This window comes from Neoarius graeffei, chromosome 5 (assembly GCF_027579695.1).
Source record: "Neoarius graeffei isolate fNeoGra1 chromosome 5, fNeoGra1.pri, whole genome shotgun sequence".
In the NCBI taxonomy this organism is placed as follows: domain Eukaryota; kingdom Metazoa; phylum Chordata; class Actinopteri; order Siluriformes; family Ariidae; genus Neoarius; species Neoarius graeffei.
In genome coordinates, this window is record NC_083573.1 from 71,033,507 (window position 1) to 71,053,632 (window position 20,126).

A 20,126-nucleotide genomic window follows, 5' to 3' on the forward strand; every position below is an offset into this window, starting at 1 on the left:
CTATATGACAGTACATGACCTATATCGTTAATTATTGACTTCTACTCCAGCCCATTTCTATATATGGTGTTGAAATCAATTTTTAATTCAGGATGCCAGTAATTTTACCACTTTTTTTTTTTAGAAGCAAGTCAGTATCATAATTAAAAATAAATTATTTATGTAAATTATTTTCATTAGAATAATGTTAATCGTGATCCAGTCATTATGAATATTTTATTAAAGAATGCCAAAAATTCTGCAGTCCTGAAGCAGAAATACTTTGTACTGCACTGTGCATAAATGTCACTTAACCATCAGCTGTACACAACAACAAAACCTCACAAACAAACGAATAGGAAAAACATGAAACTAAACACCACTTAAATGAAGAGAAATGAAACTGTTTTACTCTAGAAAAATCCTCCGAAATGACTGATGTAGTTTATATAGGAGGAAAAAAAATACACTTTGTAAAACACAATCGATTAATATTTATCGCCGGTAGATGGCGATATTTATTAATTAATCTCGTGTGAGCACTAACTGGAAGGGACACTGCATCCTGATCAAGATGAAGTAGCTTCACCTCACACTAAAAAATTAGAAAAGTCCAATCTTTCACTGAAATAGATTTATCAGAGAAAAAACAATCTCTCATTAAGAAATCATTATTTTCAACAAAAATACGTGCCACTATTATTGGCACCCCTGGAAATTATAGTGACCCCCCCCACACACACACGCGTGAATAACTATTTTTATAACCATTCCCTGACTTATGAAGGTTAACACACTTCCTCATTTGGTTTGTGTGTTCTCTTATCTTTCCCATGTGGATGGAGGAATTTGGCCTCTGTGTCACCTCATTTCTTCCCCAGTTAATCAGAAAGTTATGGATTACAGCTTGAAAGCTCTTACACGCTCCAGGCAACTCAAAATGTACAACGTGTGTGTGTGTAAGTAACTGAAGCATGTTTCCCATTTAACCCTCCAGATGTCTTCGGGTCAAAAATGACCCGAAACTGTGTTTAACAGCAGAGAAAACCCCTTTAATGTTATTTTTTCAACTTGAAGTTTTATGACTTTTCCTAAAATGACCCTAATATTAGAAAAAGGGAAATATTTTGTTTATTCATATTTCCATAGAGGCTGTACACAACTTGGGTACAAAGATTGCCTTCGGGTCAAAAATGACCCGGCACCTACCGGTAAAACAAAGTCACAGAGTCAGTTACAGACTAGCCTGGGCCCGCCCATCCTAAGTGTGACGCAACACGAGGGCCTGTTGCGAGCTTAGTCTGGCCAGGCAAGCTATCTCCAGCTCTTCCAAGCTCCCGAAAAATCGGGAGCCAATCAACTTTGAGCATCTCCAACGGCCCTGGGTAGAGGCGTGTTCAAGGCAGTGACGTAGTAGAACTGCGACCGGAAGCCATAGATTGTTTACAGAATCTATGCCGGAAGCGCTTCATTCACTAGAAACATTACGAACATGTAGCAGCGGCAAGCCTTTGACACAGCGGTAGATGCTGTATTGAAAGCATTCAACGGAAGTTCTCATTGAAAACGGAGCAAAGAGCAGCCCTGGAGGTATTTATCTTCTTCCGGTTACTCAAGCAGTTTCCGTCGTGTCACATACGTCAGAGGAAAGAGTGATGTGATTGGTTTAAGCTTCGGCACAGCCTTTTCTGGCTTCGACCAGTAGCAAACTGAGGCATTTCAGGGAGGCGGGTCAACCACGCCTTTGGGAAACGGTTGGGCTTAATATCTTTGCCAGACCAAATGCTCGCAGAGCTTTGAAGTCGCGTTAGCCAGACTAGTTACAGACAACAAAAAACACACACAGACACACACTGCTGATTGATCATAGGTGGTGTTTACATTAGACCGTATCCGTCTCGTTTTCGTTGCGGATGCAGTGTCTGTTCACATTAAAACGCCGGGAAACGACTCCACAGGCGGAACAACTTGAATCCGCCAGGGCCCACGTATTCAACCCAGTTCGTATCTGATCCGGTGCTGTGTAAACATTGACTACGTTTACATGCACGTCCAAATCGAGCTGTTGTCGGTAATCGAGCAAAGGGTCCCAGCAGGGGTGCCAGAGAAATCCAATCCTACATGCACAAGTGAAATCGGGCTATTGTGCAAGGTGCATTGTGCACCCCAGCCACACGTGGCGCTACACGCCCCATCGTGTTGGTACACTTCCGGTTGTCGTCACGAAGAAGAGCTATAGTGTTGCCAGATACTGCTGACGTTTTCCAGTCCAAAACATGTTCAAATCCGCTAAAATGCACTTAAAACACCCAATCTGGCAACACTAGGTTCCGTGTTCAAGCTGTAGACTATGGCTACAAACTGTCCGGTGCAGACCACTGTTTTGTAAGACAACTTATTTTGCACAATAATATTTTTCTAAAGTCCATTTTTTGCTTACAAAAAATATTTTTTTTGCTTACAATTTAACTTATGTCTTAATAAACACACAAAAAGTTCAGTTGTTTTGTTTTTATTGACATGCTTCAGATATTGGACATATATATATATATATACACACACACACACACAAATACAGTGACTTGTTTATGTACACAATTCACAGCTATGCAACAGCTGTACAGATGTATTTAGTGATACAGTAAGTGAGCTAAATTTTAACAGTGCAAACAATGCCACAAAAAAGATTCATGCCGTTGTCATGATTCGTTGTCATGCCGACCGAGGCTGTTGTGTTTCCCGCTTGTGGTCTCGTCACTCGTCACTTCCGGAAGCAGCTCGACAACTAGCTCGATAGGGTTTACATGCGCAAAATAGCTCGGCAGAAATCGCATAAACTAGGTCATGTAGCTCGATTCCGAGAAATCAAGTTCGGTTCAATTTCAGCCGAATTAAGGTGTATACATGGCATTTTGAACTTCGATTTCAGTCGAGCAACGGCAGAAATTCGATTCTCTCTATGTGCATGTAAACGTAGTGAGTGAGATACGAGGAAACGCAGTGCTGAGCTCTAGCTGACGTCGTCATTGGACAACGTCACTGTGACATCCACCTTCCTGATTCGCTGGCGTTGGTCATGTGACGCGACTGCTGAAAAACGGCGCGGACTTCACTTCCTGCTATTGTTTCCGCCTTGTATCACCTTTTTGTTTTTCATTAAAGAGTATGAATATAATGCTTTGCTTTGTCATTCTTAATGTTGTTCATGGTAAGATGCAAATACTGCCCATTGTGTAGTTATGATTGTCTTTAGGCTTGCCATCCTTCCACTTGCAAGTGATGAGTGACTTGCGCATGCCCGATATGCACTAGGATCACACACACAGCGGCTCAGTCCCGAATCACTGCTCGTGCACTTCACTTGCGCGCTGTGTGAGCTGCACAGGGCCGGAGTGCGCACCCTCCAGAGGGCACTCGCTGTTCTCCTGTGTTGGTCATGATTGCCCTCTCAGATTGCCTTGTTGCAAAAGATTGTTCACACTTGACTATCATTGGAAGTGCCTTCAGTAAATTGCATTCAAAACTAATTTCTGTCCATTTGTGATACTTTCTTCAGCTATATAAGTACTATATCTTGATAAAAAAAAATATTGTTTACCACCTTTGCAGTACCTTAAGAAATAAAAATAATCTGCTTTAGTAAAGAAAACATATTACAGCTGTGTTGTAATAAAACCGAGTGCTGTCCACTGAATGAATGCAGCGTTTCTGCACTGTAAAAGGGAAAACTCTGATGTCATTCATCAAAAACTGTGACTAAGTTGTTTCTTCCTGCAAAATAGATTTGGGACTTAAAATGAAATTAAATTGGTTTATTTCAGATCTTTAGTGAGGACGGGTCATTTTTGACCCAGAGGACAAGGGGTGTATACAGAAAACGAAGCCATCAGTACATTTTGAGTTGACTGGAGCGTGTAAGAACTTTCAAGCTGTAATCCATAACGTTCTGATTAACTGGGGAAGAAATATGAGGGGCGGCACGGTGGTGTAGTGGTTAGCGCTGTCGCCTCACAGCAAGAAGGTCCTGGGTTCAAGCCCCGGGGCCGGCAAGGGCCTTCCTGTGTGGAGTTTGCATGTTCTCCCCGTGTCCGCGTGGGTTTCCTCCGGGTGCTCCGGTTTCTCCCACAGTCCAAAGACATGCAGGTTAGGTTAACTGGTGACTCTAAATTGACCATAGGTGTGAGTGTGAATGGTTGTCTGTGTCTATGTGTTAGCCCTGTGATGACCTGGCCACTTGTGTACCCTGCCTTTCGCCCATAGTCAGCTGGGATAGGTCGCAGCTTGCCTGCGACCCTGTAGAAGAAAAATAGTTATTCACTTGAAAATGCCCATTTCTACTGTTAGGGGAATAATAAAGTAGACACCAACTGGAACTGTTACAAACTTGTCTGGAAGAGAACCAAAGTTTATTTTCCCCCCACGTACAGTGAGGAGGATGGTAAGAGAAACAAAAACCCCCCAAAAATCACTGTCGGTGAATTACCAGAAAAAGTTAAATCTTGGGGTTTCCAAGTGTCCAAAACCACCATCAGATACCACCTCAGAAACCAATAGATTTGGAAGGCATGCCAGAAAAAAAAAAAAAAAAAAGCCTTTTCTGTCAGTTAACCACAAACATAACCACCTGAAGTTTGTAAAATGTTAATCATATATTTAAAAACAAAAACACCCCAGTTCAATTTATATAGTGCCTCTCTCACACCCAAGATCGCTTTACAATTTGAAGGAGAAAAAAAAAGTCCACCAAAAGAGGGTCAGGATGTAATTCCAACGGTGTAGCTACCACAGTCTCACCAGGCACACAAAGATAAATCCCACACCGCCTGCACAGCAACAGTGACGCACCATGCCATGGATCCACAAAGTGAGCACAGAAGCACTGCCACACAGAATGCCGGTATGTCCCAAACTGCTTGCACAGCCAACGGGACGCCAGCGGGCAACACCACTCAGAACACTGCACCAAGCACAAAAGCACCGGCGTACAGAGTGCTGGACAACCCTAATGTTAAAAGAGCAACGAGCTCACTGCAGTCCATAGCGGGAAGCACAGGCATCACCCACGGCACACTAAGGCCTGAAGGGAACTAATTCCAAAACTGAGGCCAAAGCTATACCACAATTGACAGACAAAAACACAAACAAACTATACAAAAGAAAAAAAGGAAATAAAAGAAAAATGAAAAGCCCGTGAGAAACAGCAGCCAAAACACGTACGGCGTACTCTCAACTGGAAAAAGAAACGAAAAAACGACTATAACTTTGACTGGAACTATGTTCTATGGTCTGATGGAACAAAAATGGAGCCTTTTGTCAGAAATGGTGAGCTGAGGTGAAGTGAGGACCCAAGAGCAGACTCAAGACAGGCAATGTACAAAAAGAAACTTCTTTAAATGAAGTATAGGGCAGAGGTACAATAGGGCTCAGGCAAAAATCAGTGGTCAAAGAATTGGCCAAGAGGTAAAAACACAGAAGAGCAGGCAGGCATGGTTGGACAAAAACAGGACAGAAAAATCTTCACAAAAACTGAAGAAAACAGGGACAAGGGAAACCCAGGCAGAGGAAGCCAAAAAAAAAAAACCCACCCACACACAATCCAAAGGAACAGGCAGGTAAAACGGGGGCAAAAACTGGACAGAAAACTAGACAAAAAAAAAAACAATCCCCCCCCCAGAACGATACAGGCAGGGAGAAATCGAGAAGTCACAATACCAAAGGGCTGTAGCGAGGCGAGGCAAGTCTTCAAGAGACAGTCTGGCAACTGGAGTAGCTCCAAACAGCTCTTAAGAAGGCCCTGGCTGATGGGAGAGGAGTGGTAGCAGGTGTGGAGTGCCACTTCAGGGAAGATGGCCTCCAGCAGGGCAGGACTGAATTCCTGTCTCGGCCTGGAAATCCCACAAACTCAGGCATGGATGGGCTGGACCGGACTGTGACAGTACCCCCCCCAACGGGCGCCTCCAGGTGCCTTAGGAAGTACCTCAGGGTGGTGTTGGTGGAAGTCCATGAGGGTGGGATCCAGGATAAACCTGGCAAGAACCCAGCTCCTCTCCTCAGGACCATACCCCTCCCAATCAACCAGGTACTGGAGTCCTCTGCCTCCACTTCGTACCTTCAACAACCTCCTGACTGAAGACCTCACCACCATCTATGAACCTGGGAGGAGGAGGGGGTTTGGAGTGTGGGGATAGGGAACTGGAGACAAGGGGGTTTGACTTGGGAGACATGGAGAGTTGGGTGAATACAGCACATGGTTACAGGCAGAGAGTCTTACAGAGCAGGGATTAATTACCTTGGAGACGGGAAAAAGCCCAATGAACCTGGGAGCCAATTTGCAGGAGACTATCTTGAGGGGCAGGTGGTGAGTGGAGAGCATCACCCGCTGCCCCACCCGATAGATAGGAGCTGTTGAGTGGTGCGTGTCGGCTTGCCCTTTAAACATCTTGACAGAATGTAGGAGCTTTTTCCTGGTCAATGCCCACGTTCTCCTGCAGCGACGCACAAACACCTGGGCAGAGGGCATGGCAACAACTTCTTGGATGAGGAAGAGTGGTGGCTGGTAACCCAGAGAGCACTGGAAGGGTGGTGGCTGGTAGTCTTTCAAACAGGGGAGGCTGGTCGGTTATGATATTTCCAGATTTTAAAAGAAAAAAAAAAAAATTGTCCATACTCTTGCCTCTGATCTGGCTGATTGTTGGCAGGGTCACAAACTGAAATAACAGGTTCTTTTGGCCCATTAGCCTACTGTCCAATATACATGATGGTGGTGTTGGGGGGGGGGTATATTTTAACATTTTATATTTTAAAATTGTGGCATGTTGTTTAAAAATTGATCATTATTGAAAGCAGCTCTTTGTCAGGAACCTCAGCAGTAACAGCAGAGTGTTCTGGAATAGGCACAAGCACTGACCTTGGGGAGCCAAACATAGAGCTGGGTGCCACACATTTCATTCAATGACACTTTCCCTATATTTTACTTATTTTGACTGAGAAATGTTTTATTGACAATTTTGATAACCCTTCACTTTTAATCCAGGTCTGTAGTGTGAAATGTTCTCGGCTGTGTTTTTGTTTAAAAATGTTTTCCAAATTGTAGCTGTGTTTAATTCATATCCAGAGAAATTTATATATATATATATATAAAAATAATATACTCAGCATAAACATTTTAAATAGATTCTATATTTTTGGTCCATCCATGACATATTACTAAAGTAGCCTATTTACTGTTGTTGATGTGGGTCACTTGCTGTTAGCCAATTCACTTTCTCGTACCAGGAGAGCTGAAAGGAACGAGTATTATTCCCTACCTTTTTCACCAAGTCAATTTGAGGCGTTGGTTAATTTTAATTTTTTCCTCGAAAGGAAGACTGGCAAATGGCTTCGCCAAAATTAAATCAGCAATGCTTGGCATCCGTGCGCAGCTTTCTTGCTAGCTGACTAGCCCCCTCAAGTTCAGTCACTCGAATAAATTAAATTTCTGGAACTAAGGTAGCAAACTTGACAACACTATATTTACACTTTATTTACACTGAAAATATATACAAACTAAAAAAGCTGGTAGAAACCGTATGTAATGAATGAAATCGAAATGTAATCTGATTTCTTACAATACACCACAGCACTTGCGAATCCGCATGGGACTGAACTGAAACTCACCACTGCCTGTCTATATTTGTAACGAGCTGTCAAAGAAAATATCCGGCCGCTTTCACCAATCACCAGTCTCCTCGCGGAAAGCTTTGCCATGTCCCTCCCATGTGAGGCTGGGAGTCCGTAGGCGGGCATTTTCGCAGTATTTGTCCAATAACCATCTTGCATTTTGAGATTGAAAGTGCATAGCTCCCAAATGCCATTGAAGTCCACTGAGGCTGGGAGTCCGTGAGACTCCGTGGGCGGGCGTTTTCGCAGTATTTGTCCAATAACCGTCTTGCATTTTGAGATTGAAAGTGCATAGCTCCCAAATGCCATTGAAGTCCACTGAGGCTGCGCTGCATTGCGCTGTCACGAGGGGGAAAAACTCACGCACACATTAAAGTTATAACGGAATTATTTCGCACTGTAGTTGGGTTGAGCACATATTTCTATGATTCTAGATCTGAAATAGCAATGTCATAAGGTCGGCTATAACATAAGCCTAGCGCAATTCATCCTACACGATGTTCGTCATTTTAAGAGGAGGCTGAGCCTCCCTTGTTGTCTTAGAGCAATCGCCCGTGATCTTGAAGTTTGGTAGAGCCAGTCCACCCTGTGTCTTATCGCACTGAAGGGTTTTTAAGTTTCAAATGCGGTCTCTTTCCATTCCATATGAATTTGGATATGAGAGAATGTGGTTTCCCCCCCCCCCAATAACCCTTTGGGGGAGCAAGGGGAATCATTGAAGAATAAAAATTTACATGGGGAAGTATGTCCATTTTGACAATTGATATGCGGGCTTGAAGAGAATTTGGAAGCTTTGACCAGCATTCTAGATCCTTCTCAATTTGGTTATGTATGCTTTGAAAGTTATATGATGCTATGTGAAATATAGAAGGAGAGATATCAATCCCAAGGTATCCGAACTGTCTCACTATTGGGATATTAGAGGGCAAAGGCATAGCTGATAGAACTGAATTTAAATGCATCAATGAAGACTTAGTCCAATTGATTGTATATCCAGATAGTGAGCTGAACAAATCAAAAGGTGGATAATAAATGTGGCAGAGAAGACCCAGCATCACCAGCATAGAGCAGGATATCATCTGCGTACAATGATATACGGTGTTCAGTATTACTGAAAGAGACAGGAAGTACAGAGGGGTGTTGTCTGATTTTCTGGGTCAGTGGCTCAAGAGAGAGCAAAGAGTAATGGGGAAAGGGGGCAACCCTGACGGGTACCCCTTGATATGGGAAACTGGGAGGAGCAAATTACTAGTATAGACCATTGCAGAAGGGTTTGCATACAGGACCTTGATCATTTGGATAAATTGTGAACCTAATCCAAAATTGTCCAGAGTAGCCCAGAGATAATCCCACTCCAGTCTGTTGAACGCTTTTTCAGCATCAAGTGACAGGACTGAGCAGGGGGAATCAATCACATTTGCTGCATGGATAATGTGCAGGAGATGGCACATATTATCAGATGCTAATCTGCTCTTAATAAATCCAGTCTGATCATTGTGTATCAATCTTGTCAAATATCTTTCAAGTCATGAGGCAAGCACTTTGGCATACCAGTTTCACATCCACATTCAAAAGAGATAAGGGTCTGTAATTACCGCATCGGGAAGGATCAAAAATGTGTCAAACAAGGCACTCATTCCAGCCACAAGATGCTACCAAAGCGCAAAACTCAATAGCATAGTCAAAAGCGGACCGGGCGCCCTGCCGCAGCCCCATGATTTTTCTTGCTGCCTCTCTGCCAGAGAGAGCGATCAAAGGTTCGTCTTATCTCCTCTGTGAAATTCTTGAAGCTGGCACAGCATGGTGCATTGGTGTCCCACATAGCTGTTCCCCGCTCCCTAGCTTTGCCAGTGAGGACAGTGATGGTGTAGGCCACTCAGGAATGCTCTGTGGGGAAGGCCAGTGGTTGAAGCTCAAGGGTTAGTGAGCATTGAGATAAGAATGATTGGCAGGTACCTGGTTCTCTGTCGTATGGCTGTGGGGCGGGACGTCTCGGGTCCCTGAAGAGGGCTGGAGCAGGAGCTGGAGGAGCGGTAGGTGGAGGGGGTTGTGTCAGGAGCAGACATTACTTGAAGCTGTTGTAGCGGAGTGGCAAGAAGATTGAGTGTTAGAGATGGTGACAAGGTTTGGGGTCCATCTGCTGGGTCCATGTTGGCCAGAGTGTGCTGTCAGAAATGGCGAGCTGAGGTGAAGTGAGGACCCAAGAGCAGACTCAAGACAGGCAGTGTACAAAAAGAAACTTCTTTAATGAAGTACAGGGCAGAGGTACAATGGGGCTCAAGCAAAAATCAGTGGTCAAAGAACGAGCCAAGAGGTCAAAATACAGAAGAGCAGGCAGGCACGGTCAGGGACAAAAGCAGGACAGAAAAATCTTCACAAAAACTGAAAAAAAACAGGGACAAGGGAAACCCAGGCAGAGGAAGCAAAAAACACAATCCAAAGGAACAGGCAGGTAAAACAGGAGCAAAAACTGGACAGAAAACTAGACAAAAAACAAACAAAAACCCCCCCCCCCAAAAAACACAGAACGATACAGGCAGGGGGAATCAAGAAGCCACAATACCAAAGGGCTGTAGTGAGATGAGGAAAGTCTTCAAGAAACAGTCTGGCAACTGGAGTAGCTCCAAACAGCTCTTAAGAAGGTCCTGGCTGATGGGAGCGGAGTGGTAGCAGGTGTGGGAGTGCCACTTCAGGGAAGATGGCCTCCAGCAGGGCAGGACTGAATTCCTGTCCCGGATCTGGCCTGGAGCCGGCATGGAAGTCCCACAAACTCAGGCATGGATGGACTGGACCGGACTGTGACACTTTTTGGCAATAAACACTCAAGGTGGGTTTGGCATAAAAAGAAGGATGGCTATAATGAAAAGAACTGTATCTCAACTGTAAAATATGGTGGAAGATCTGTGATGTTTTGGGGCTGTTTTTCCTCCAAAGGCCCTGGAAACCTTGTTAGGGTACATGGCATCATGGACTCCACAAAATACCAGCACATTTTACATAAAAATCTGGCTGCCTCTGCCAGGAAACTAAAACTGGGCCATCATTGGATCTTCCAGCAAGACAATAATCCGAAACATATGTCCAAATCAACACAAAAATGGTTAGCTAACCACAGAATCAGCCTTCTGCCATGGCCATCTCTGTCCCCTGACCTGGACCCCAATGAAAACCTGTGGGGTGAACTGAAGGGGAGAGTGCACAAGAGAGGGCCTCGGACCCTGGATGAGCTGGAGAGATTGTGTCAAGAGGAATGGTCTCAGATGCCCTGCTCTGTATCTCCAACCTTATAAAATGTTCTAGGAGAAGATTTAGTGCTGTTTTACTGGCAAAGGGAGGTTGTACAAAGTATTAAATGTAAGGTGCCAATAATAATAGTGGCACGTGTTTTGAAATGAAAATAATTATTTCTTGATGAGGGATTTGTTTTTCTCTGAATAAATTTATTTCAATTAAAGGTTGGATTTGTCTCATTTTTCAGTGTGAGGTGAAGCTACTTCACCAAAAGCTGGATTTTTTTCTAACCCTTTTTACTGATTTATTTATTTATTTATTGGGGGGGGATGTTAATATTGTTATTTTGTTCATATAGAGTTATAGAGGAATTTACATGAATTAACACCCACTTGGATTGACTGAAGAGATTGCTTATCTATAGATTACCAAATGAACTGTTGAATTTGACACAAAATATATGACAGAAGTATTACTTTAAAAATTAATAATTATTAAAAATTAAGTATTAATTTAAAAAAAATCAAGTCTAGTTACATATTTGAAGTGAAATAAAGTAAAATGTCAAAGCACTATATACAAGGGTTTATTTTATTTTTTTGCATTTTAATTCAACCAGGCACAGCAACATTCAGTTTTTTTTTTTTCAGGCTGCCACACAGTGTAATAATAATAATAATAATAATAATAATAATAATAATAATAATTTTATATTAATAATGACAACTCATCATAATCGTCATCATCCTTGTCATCTTCATCATCAACTCATTTAGCCATTCGTGCAAAAATAGCCCCCTAAATCAAAGTGGGCCAAAAGGTGCTAAAATGACGTAACATGATTTTTAAGAAAAGGAGAATATATATTTATTCAGACACAGAAACATGAGTTTTAAACATAGCTTTTTCCCATAGCATAACACAATTAAAACATTCAGGTATAAAAAAGAAAAATACAGTAGTGAATGAACATAGTACAAGGCTAACTAACACCAACTTACTCAGCGAAGTAAACTATGCAGTTGGCTAATTGCTTGCCTATTCTCTCCTCTAAGCACCATCTCAGATTTCCACTAAATAAACAGACTGTGTGTGGTTGCAGAGCTGTAGGTTAGAATGATTTGGGAAGGGTACTCTTTAAAAAAAACAGTTTTGCCAACAAATTTGAATATTTTGCATTCAACATCTAACATAAAAAACAATAACTCCATAACAGTGCAAAATATAAGTTGACATTTTTAGCTTAAATAAACTAAAGAAATAGTAAAATATCAGTGCTTGGTACACATGCCTTTTCCTCCTCTTCTTTCTGCTCCTCCTCCTGCTCCCAACACCATTGTTAGGAACAGCACTCTGGAAGGGACACCACGTGTCCAGATCCACTTCCAGTTCTGAACAATATCTGCTCAGTAGATAATGTTCACGTAGCACCTTTTTTCATTCATTTATTTGTTCTTCTTCCTCATCTGTGTCTCTTAGTTTAGGACCAGAACATGAAGACTGTAGTGTCACACATATTCCTGGGGCAAAACTGTGCATACAATCCCTTTTGATTCCATTTTAATAATAGAGTCCTTCATCTGATGAATTATCTTTGGTGTTTCTCTGAAGGACTTGCTTTTGTGGCTTAATAGTGTATTCTTTAGACATGTCTGAAGAAAAAAACAAAAACAAAAAAACAACGTTAAAATAACATTAACAGCCTGAAAGTAACATTGGCATGTTAATAACATTCTCTTATAGTGCACTGGTATTTACTTGTTGGTCTTGTAAGATTGCGTTTTTTAATTGCCTGGTTTTGAGTTATTCTACAAAGTAGAGCAATAAAAGAGTCAGAAAAAAGTTACTTACATAACTTATATACAGCATCAGAAATGCCACTACAAGTAAAGTAATGGCCAGTATGACATAAAATGTATCCTCTTTCACTGATGTTCCATTATCCTCACTGGGACCCTCTAAGAAAGACAAAAGAAAGCTTTAGTTACAGATAACTTTGCATTCTTAATAGAAACATCAATGAGTACATCAGTTGTCCCTCTGGAGGAACCCCTAAAACTCAAATGTAGAACACTACAACAGAATGGTTCTCTGTCCAAAAGGGATCAAAGTAGAAGCCTTTAAACAGGCTAAAAATCCTTAACCATCCATGATCTCTTAAAGAGCAGGTTTTTATTCCCATACATTCAAAATGTCAAGGTTTAAATTGTGCCTTGAAACCATATTGAAAGTGTGTGTCTTCATGTCATTACACTCACCGTAGACCTTGAGATGAGTCTCTCCCTCCTGATTCTTATGACCAAGGGGAGCAGACAGAAAGCAACGATATCTCCCAGCATCTTGCAATGTCACATTTGGCAAAACAAGGCTCTGTGAATCCTCTAACACCCTCAAATCCCGCTCCACACCTTTATATTTACGAACGGTGCTGTTACGATGTGTGAGCTTCTTTATCACTAGACCAGTTAACTTGCCAGAGGGAGCCTCACTGACCTGAAAAATAAAATGCATTGAAGTCATTAATTCAACTGGTCTACAAGATCAACAGGTCTATGCAATTACTTAATACCAATCAAATAAACACTGATGACTGATAAAACACTCTTTTATTCCTGTCCAACTGAATACCTCAATATGTCTCACCATATTAGTCCAAGAGTTAAAACCAATTACATAGCTGTTTTTCATCATAACACAACAAATTCAACAAACTGCAGCTAGTAAGTGGAGAAAACACTAAACATTTATTCTCATTGATAGCAACACAGGTTCAATTTACACTCATTGCCCACTTCATTAGGTAGAACCACCCTGTGCCAACACTTATTGCAGATTTTATCAAGTCCACCCTGGGGTTAAATTAGGGCGACCACAGGACAGCAGAATTCGGACACATTTCTTTAATCTCAAACACAAGGGATGTGCTTCAGCACTGTAATTTAATTGAAAGGTAATTCATAGCATTGCATAATAATGATAATGATGAATTACACAATTGATGATTCATTTAAAAATTGTAAAATGTATACCATAAATCAAGACAGCTGTCAATTACTGGAAAAAAGAGTCATTAAAGTGTTTTTATTTTACTACGTAAAAGCTTCATCAATTATATTTGCCAGAAAATATTTTTCCCAAGTGACAAACCCAATCAATGTCAGTTAAATTAACACAGAAATGGATAATAATCAACTTATTTTGAACACATTTCCATGACATCATGAAGCAGGTTCTGTAGCAGACCCTCTGTTCACAGCTTATTCAGTCATGCAGTCATGTACATTATTTAGCTGAGATCAGCTCATCAAACCAGAGAGTACGAAGTTAGAGACTTTAAGTCACAAAGGGGTTAGTTTTCACTGACTTTCATACATTTTTACTTTATTTCCCCTCTCTCGTCTGATTAGAGAACTCATGACAAGGCTTGTGTAAAGAAAAGTCGACAATGAAGACAGAATGTTCAAAGACAAATGGATGGAATGTCCTCAACATGTGCTTATCCTCCACGTGTCAAATTTAAAACCGACGCGTCTCATCTGTTCAGAGTCCATGGACCATGTCACAGATACAATAATTACGAGTCAGTAATTGTATATAACTACAAACATGTACATTGGTGTAAAGGTGAAAATAGCCAATGAGTGTAACTACAAGGTGGTCAGTGTACCAACTAAACTGGCCAAATTTACTTTCTTTGAACAATCCCACAATCCATACGGGACCAAAAAGCACACACAAAGAATAATACATTACATAACTGAGGGCAACCTGGAATTGAGAAAGTGAGAGTTCAGGTAAGCTTACCTTATACCATGTGACTGACTGGTACTGGACTGAAGGCTTGGACGTGGCCCAGCAGTGTAGAAGTGCATCTTCACCGCAGATAGAGCGGGTCACCCGAGCCAGACTGGGGTCATCACTTCTGACTCCTACACCTATGTGTACATATAGAACTAAATCAGAAATCACATCTGTAGCACAACAACAACAACGTTTAAACGAATTAGTCCAAGCAAGAAAAACACCAGGGGGATATTATGAATAAGTGGTTTAGTGAGAAACCTGGGTAAGTTAACTCAGAGTAAGTGGGCAAGTAAGCCTCCTCAGAGAAGAGCCTTATGGCTGGTTACATTTACCACTTACTCAGAGTCAACCTACCCAGATTTATCACTAAAACACTTACTTGTAATATTTCCCAGGCAGTCTTACCCAAAGTGAGGAGAAGGAGAAAGGAGAAAGCATTACTATTCCTCATTGCTGTAACAGTCAGACACATAGACGGAAGTGTGTTGCACACTGGCTTTATACAGTTAGGTGAGTTCCGGGAGTGAAATGAAACCAAAAGCAGGGAAATCCCAGCCATTCTTAAGAGTGGTAACTGTCTCTAATTACATAGACTCCTGCTCTCTGTGATGATGTTGCTTTCATGGCCATTACTTATGCTTCTGACTCGTTATAGTTATGGTAAGTAATAACCTTTGTTTATATTGATGAAAAGCAAATATATTGATAGACGGCTGCAAACATGACGTGGTTTATTTGCTCATGGAAATCTCTCAAAAACGCAGAGAGTGTTCGACCGCGTCATTGCGTCACCCTCATGTGCGTCATGGATAACAGTTTAAGGAACTTTGTTTTCTGTGACTTAATAAAGTTAACCTGTTTTAGTTACCTGTTATATATAAGGCAATTGAATAACCTAAGCCACCTAGTTACTGTGTTTACCCTGTTGAGAATAGTTTATCACCCAGCACGTGTCTGTGTGACTATAATAACAATAATTTAGCATTTAAAATCTGTTAAAAGAAAGCCTTTCATAATATTACTTATAAAATATCGAAATAACTCGTTTGTCTTTGTATGTAAACACTTTTGTTTATCTTTTGGAGTCCTGAATTCCCCAGAGCGGGGAAAGTCTTGGGGAAATCCCCTAAAATCCACCGGGGATTTACTGAGCAGTGAGGTCACTCCCACCAGAGCTGTATACTGTATCTCATCTCATCTCATTATCTCTAGCCGCTTTATCCTTCTACAGGGTCGCAGGCAAGCTGGAGCCTATCCCAGCTGACTACGGGCGAAAGGCGGGGTACACCCTGGACAAGTCGCCAGGTCATCACAGGGCTGACACATAGACACAGACAACCATTCACACTCACATTCACACCTACGGTCAATTTAGAGTCACCAGTTAACCTAACCTGCATGTCTTTGGACTGTGGGGGAAACCGGAGCACCCGGAGGAAACCCACACGGACAGGGGGAGAACATGCAAACTCCACACAGAAAGGCCCTCGCCGGACCCAGGGCTCGAACCCAGGACCTTCTTGCTGTGAGGCGACAGCGCTAACCACTACACCACCGTGCCGCCCGCTGTATACTGTATTTACATTTAAACGACTGCAATTCCCGAGGACATCAGGCTACATTCAAACAGCACTAAGTATTACTTTGATGCAAATCCTTCTGATTCTCATTATCTGTAGCCGCTTTATCCTGTTCTACAGGGTCGCAGGCAAGCTGGAGCCTATCCCAGCTGACTACGGGTGAAAGGCGGGGTACACCATGGACAAGTCGCCAGGTCATCACAGGGCTGACACATAGACACAGACAACCATTCACACTCACATTCACACCTACGGTCAATTTAGAGTCACCAGTTAACCTAACCTGCATGTCTTTGGACTGTGGGGGAAACCGGAGCACCCGGAGGAAACCCACGCGAACACGGGGAGAACATGCAAACTCTGCACAGAAAGGCCCTCGCTGGCCACGGGGCTCGAACCCCAACCTTCTTGCTGTGAGGCGACAGTGCTAACCACTACACCAACGTGCCGCCCGTGTCCAGCACTGCACATAAGTCAAAAAGTATATCCACATATGTGCATACAGCGCCCGCCCATCCATCCATCCATCCATCCATCCATCCATCCATTATCTGTAGCCGCTTATCCTGTTCTACAGGGTGGCAGGCAAGCTGGAGCCCTCCATGATTATTGACCCCTCCTTAGTAAAGATCAGTAAAAAGGGTTAAAAAAAATTCACGTTTTGGTGAAATCACTTCATCTCACACTGAAAAAATTAGAAAAATCAGACCTTTAATTGAAATAAATTTATTCAGAGGAAAAACAAATCCCTCACCAAGATTATAATTGAAAACAATTATTTTCAACAAAAACACTTCTGCCACTTTTATTGGAACACCTGCGTTTAATACTTTTGTACAACCTCCCTTTGCCACTAAAACAGCACCGAGTCTTCTACGGGGGCGTGTCTATGGGGGGGGGGGGGGGGCGGCAGGGGGGGCAGTGCCCACCCTGAGATAAGCCTTGCCCACCCTGATAAATTGGTTGCCCATCCTATAAAAAACACCTGTGAATATCATCACAATATGCGCGATTTTGCTCGGAGGTGGCGTCTTGTGTTCTCCTTTAAATCCATTTTGCACTCTACTGCTTTCTCATTGGCCATTTCGAAAGGGAAGGGGAGGGGGGGTGCCCTGCCCACCCTATATATAAAAAAGCTGCGTGCGTGCTCACTCTATGCACATGTGGTAGTAGCAAAGTCAGTGTGTACGGCAGTACTGTAGATTCCGAGTTAATAGTTAACAGTAATACATTGCTTACTTTCCCTTCTGATAGTCACGCATAGGTTTCTCATTAAAAAGCAGACACCCTCACCCCCCGTGCCCAGCACTTCCTCCGATACTGAGGACGTTTCTCAGCCCAGCACCTCTGCCCTCAACCAAAGTTGCCTCAACACCGTGCTAAGCGCTGCATCTTTGTTGGTGGATGCTAACATCGTACATGTCTCTGTTCCCGTTGACGCTAGCACCTCTGCTACAACAGATATTACCGATAAAGATGCATTGCTCTGCACAAACGTTACAGGCATACAGTCTTCCGTTCCCCTTGATTTAAACACGGATAGCCCATCTCAGCCCATTCTAAAAATTTATCCAAAACGCCTTTTTGGCCAAACCTACCGGTCATTTAGTGCAGGCTGGTTTCAGTCACGGCCATGGTTGGAATATTCAGTCTTGCAAGATGCCAGCTTTTGCTTTGCCTGTCGCAAATTTAGTTTAAATTCGGACAACATATTCACCAAACGTGGGTACACTAATTGGAAAAAGGCTCTGGAAAAAGACGGTGGCTTTAACAAGCACGCTTCCAGCCTTGTGCACATTAGGGCGATGTCTGCCTGGCAGGAGTGTCAACGCCGTGGAGAGACAGGAGAAAGTATCGTTCACCTTCTCGGTCAAACTCAGATTGAAAAGAACAGATACTATGTGAAAAGTGTAGGTGAAGTCATACAGTTCCTCGCAGTAAATGAACTGGCTTTTCGGGGGCACACTCACGGGGCTGAGAATGAGGAAGGGCTTTTAATCCGGCTGTTCGAGTATACACTCCTCAAAGATCAAAAACTGAAGGATATCGCAAAATGCATCCCCGAAAATGCTAAATACACGTCTAACACCATCCAAAACAAGATAATTGAAACTCTGGCAAAAATGGTTCTAAAAGAAATCAAAAGGAAATATGATGAGGCTGACACCCCTGGCATGAGCATCAAGTGTGATGGCACCAGGGACCGCTGTAACATTGAGAACCTGTCAATAATAATTCGATTTGTCCGGAATTCCATTCCAGAGGAACATTTATTTGGCTTAGTTGAATTGGACCAGCTTAATGCTGAATATATGTGCAATCAAATCCTTTCACATTTGTCTGATCTGGGTTACAGTGCAAATAATTTGGTCTCCCAATGCTATGATGGTGCTTCTGTTATGTCAGGAGTGAGGGGTGGTGTCCAGGCCTTGCTACAGAGCAAAGTTGGCAAAGACATCCCTTATGTCCACTGTTACAATCACCAACTACATCTGGCAGTGGTATATGCAATGCAGTCTGAGCCTCTAGCAAAGAAGTTCTTTGACTGGTCTGGTGCAATGAACACATTTTGTCACAGACATTATGTTGTACATAGATATGACACCGGGGCGGGACGGTGGTGTAGTGGTTAGCGCTGTCGCCTCACAGCAAGAAGGTCCTCGGTTCGAGCCCCGGGGCCGGCGAGAGCCTTTCTGTGCGGAGTTTGCATGTTCTCCCCGTGTCCGCGTGGGTTTCCTCTGGGTGCTCCGGTTTCCCCCACAGTCCAAAGACATGCAGGTTAGGTTAACTGGTGACTCTAAATTGACCGTAGGTGTGAATGTGAGTGTGAATGGTTGTCTGTGTCTATGTGTCAGCCCTGTGATGACCTGGCGACTTGTCCAGGGTGTACCCCGCCTTTCGCCCGTAGTCAGCTGGGATAGGCTCCAGCTTGCCTGCGACCCTGTAGAAGGATAAAGCGGCTAGAGAAGATGAGATGAGATGAGATGAGATAGATATGACACCCCCACACTGAAAAGACTCCTTGAAATCCGATGGACCAGTCATCATGATGTCACAAAATCAATTGTTGACAATGAGGATGCCATCAGGCAGCTTCTGTCTGAGGTAGCAGACGATAACACTGCTCCTTTTGACCTCTGTACAGAAGCGTGTGGTCTTCTAACCCAGCTGAACTGCCTGAACTTCTTTGACACTGGTAGATTTCTCCTTCGTGTGCTTGGTGCGCTGAAGCCAGCCAATTCAATTCTCCAGTCACAAACAGTAGATTTATGCACTGCAGGAGAGGTGGTGGCAGCCTCACTGAGGTACACTGAAGGAGTTACGTTGCGACTCCTTCTGGGAGGAGCATTTCTCTCACTGTGGAAGCACTCCTAATCCACCTAAAAGGAGACGGACAGTTAACTCCCAGCTTGATGGTAGCATTATTTTGTCAAGTATACGGCATGGTGACTCCAACAACCTAGCAAGTCCTCCTAATCAGGCATTTAAAAGGGCTATGTACAACATTCTTGACAGAGCTATTGTGGAAATGGAGACAAGGTTCTGTCAAAAAAATGTTGACTTAATGAAGGCGACATCATTCCTCCTGCCCAAATCTGTGCCTTTTCTTGACCCCTCTCTCCTACAGCCACTTCAAGTGCTTGCAGGCCAGGAACTTAATGATGTGGGCTTACAAAATGAAATTGCTGTGGCAAAAACACTGTTAGTCAATAATCTAAGCACAGATGCTAACCTCTCTGAAGTGTGCAAATGCATCCAGCAGTACAAGGAGGCCTTCCCCATGCTGCATAAACTGTATGTCACCGCACTCATCATTGGTGTGTCATCAGCTGCATGTGAAAGCTCTTTTTCTACTCTGACTCGCATTCTCAC

The 20,126-nt window shown here is 42.9% G+C and overlaps 1 protein-coding gene across 1 annotated transcript; it reads right to left on the reverse strand.

Annotated features, from left to right (window-relative positions):
• Positions 1-11,465: 11,465 nt before the first annotated feature.
• Positions 11,466-15,160, reverse strand: cd83 (CD83 molecule). The gene is made up of 5 exons (XM_060920695.1): positions 15,079-15,160; positions 14,674-14,804; positions 13,128-13,362; positions 12,721-12,827; positions 11,466-12,521 (listed from the first exon to the last, which is right to left on the reverse strand). Exons 1-5 carry the CDS (start codon positions 15,143-15,145, stop codon positions 12,378-12,380), a joined length of 684 nt encoding a protein of 227 aa, XP_060776678.1. The 5' UTR covers positions 15,146-15,160; the 3' UTR covers positions 11,466-12,377.
• Between the last annotated feature and the right edge of the window lie 4,966 nt (positions 15,161-20,126).

Coding starts and splice junctions, on each gene's coding strand:
- cd83 (XM_060920695.1), bottom strand. CDS start 15,145: ATGTGTCTGACTGTTACAGCAATGAGGAATAGTAATGCTTTCTCCTTT. Junction 13,363..14,673: donor AGTCAGTCACATGGTATAAG/GTAAGCTTACCT, acceptor TTTATTTTTCAG/GTCAGTGAGGCTCCCTCTGG. Junction 12,828..13,127: donor GACTCATCTCAAGGTCTACG/GTGAGTGTAATG, acceptor TGTCTTTCTTAG/AGGGTCCCAGTGAGGATAAT.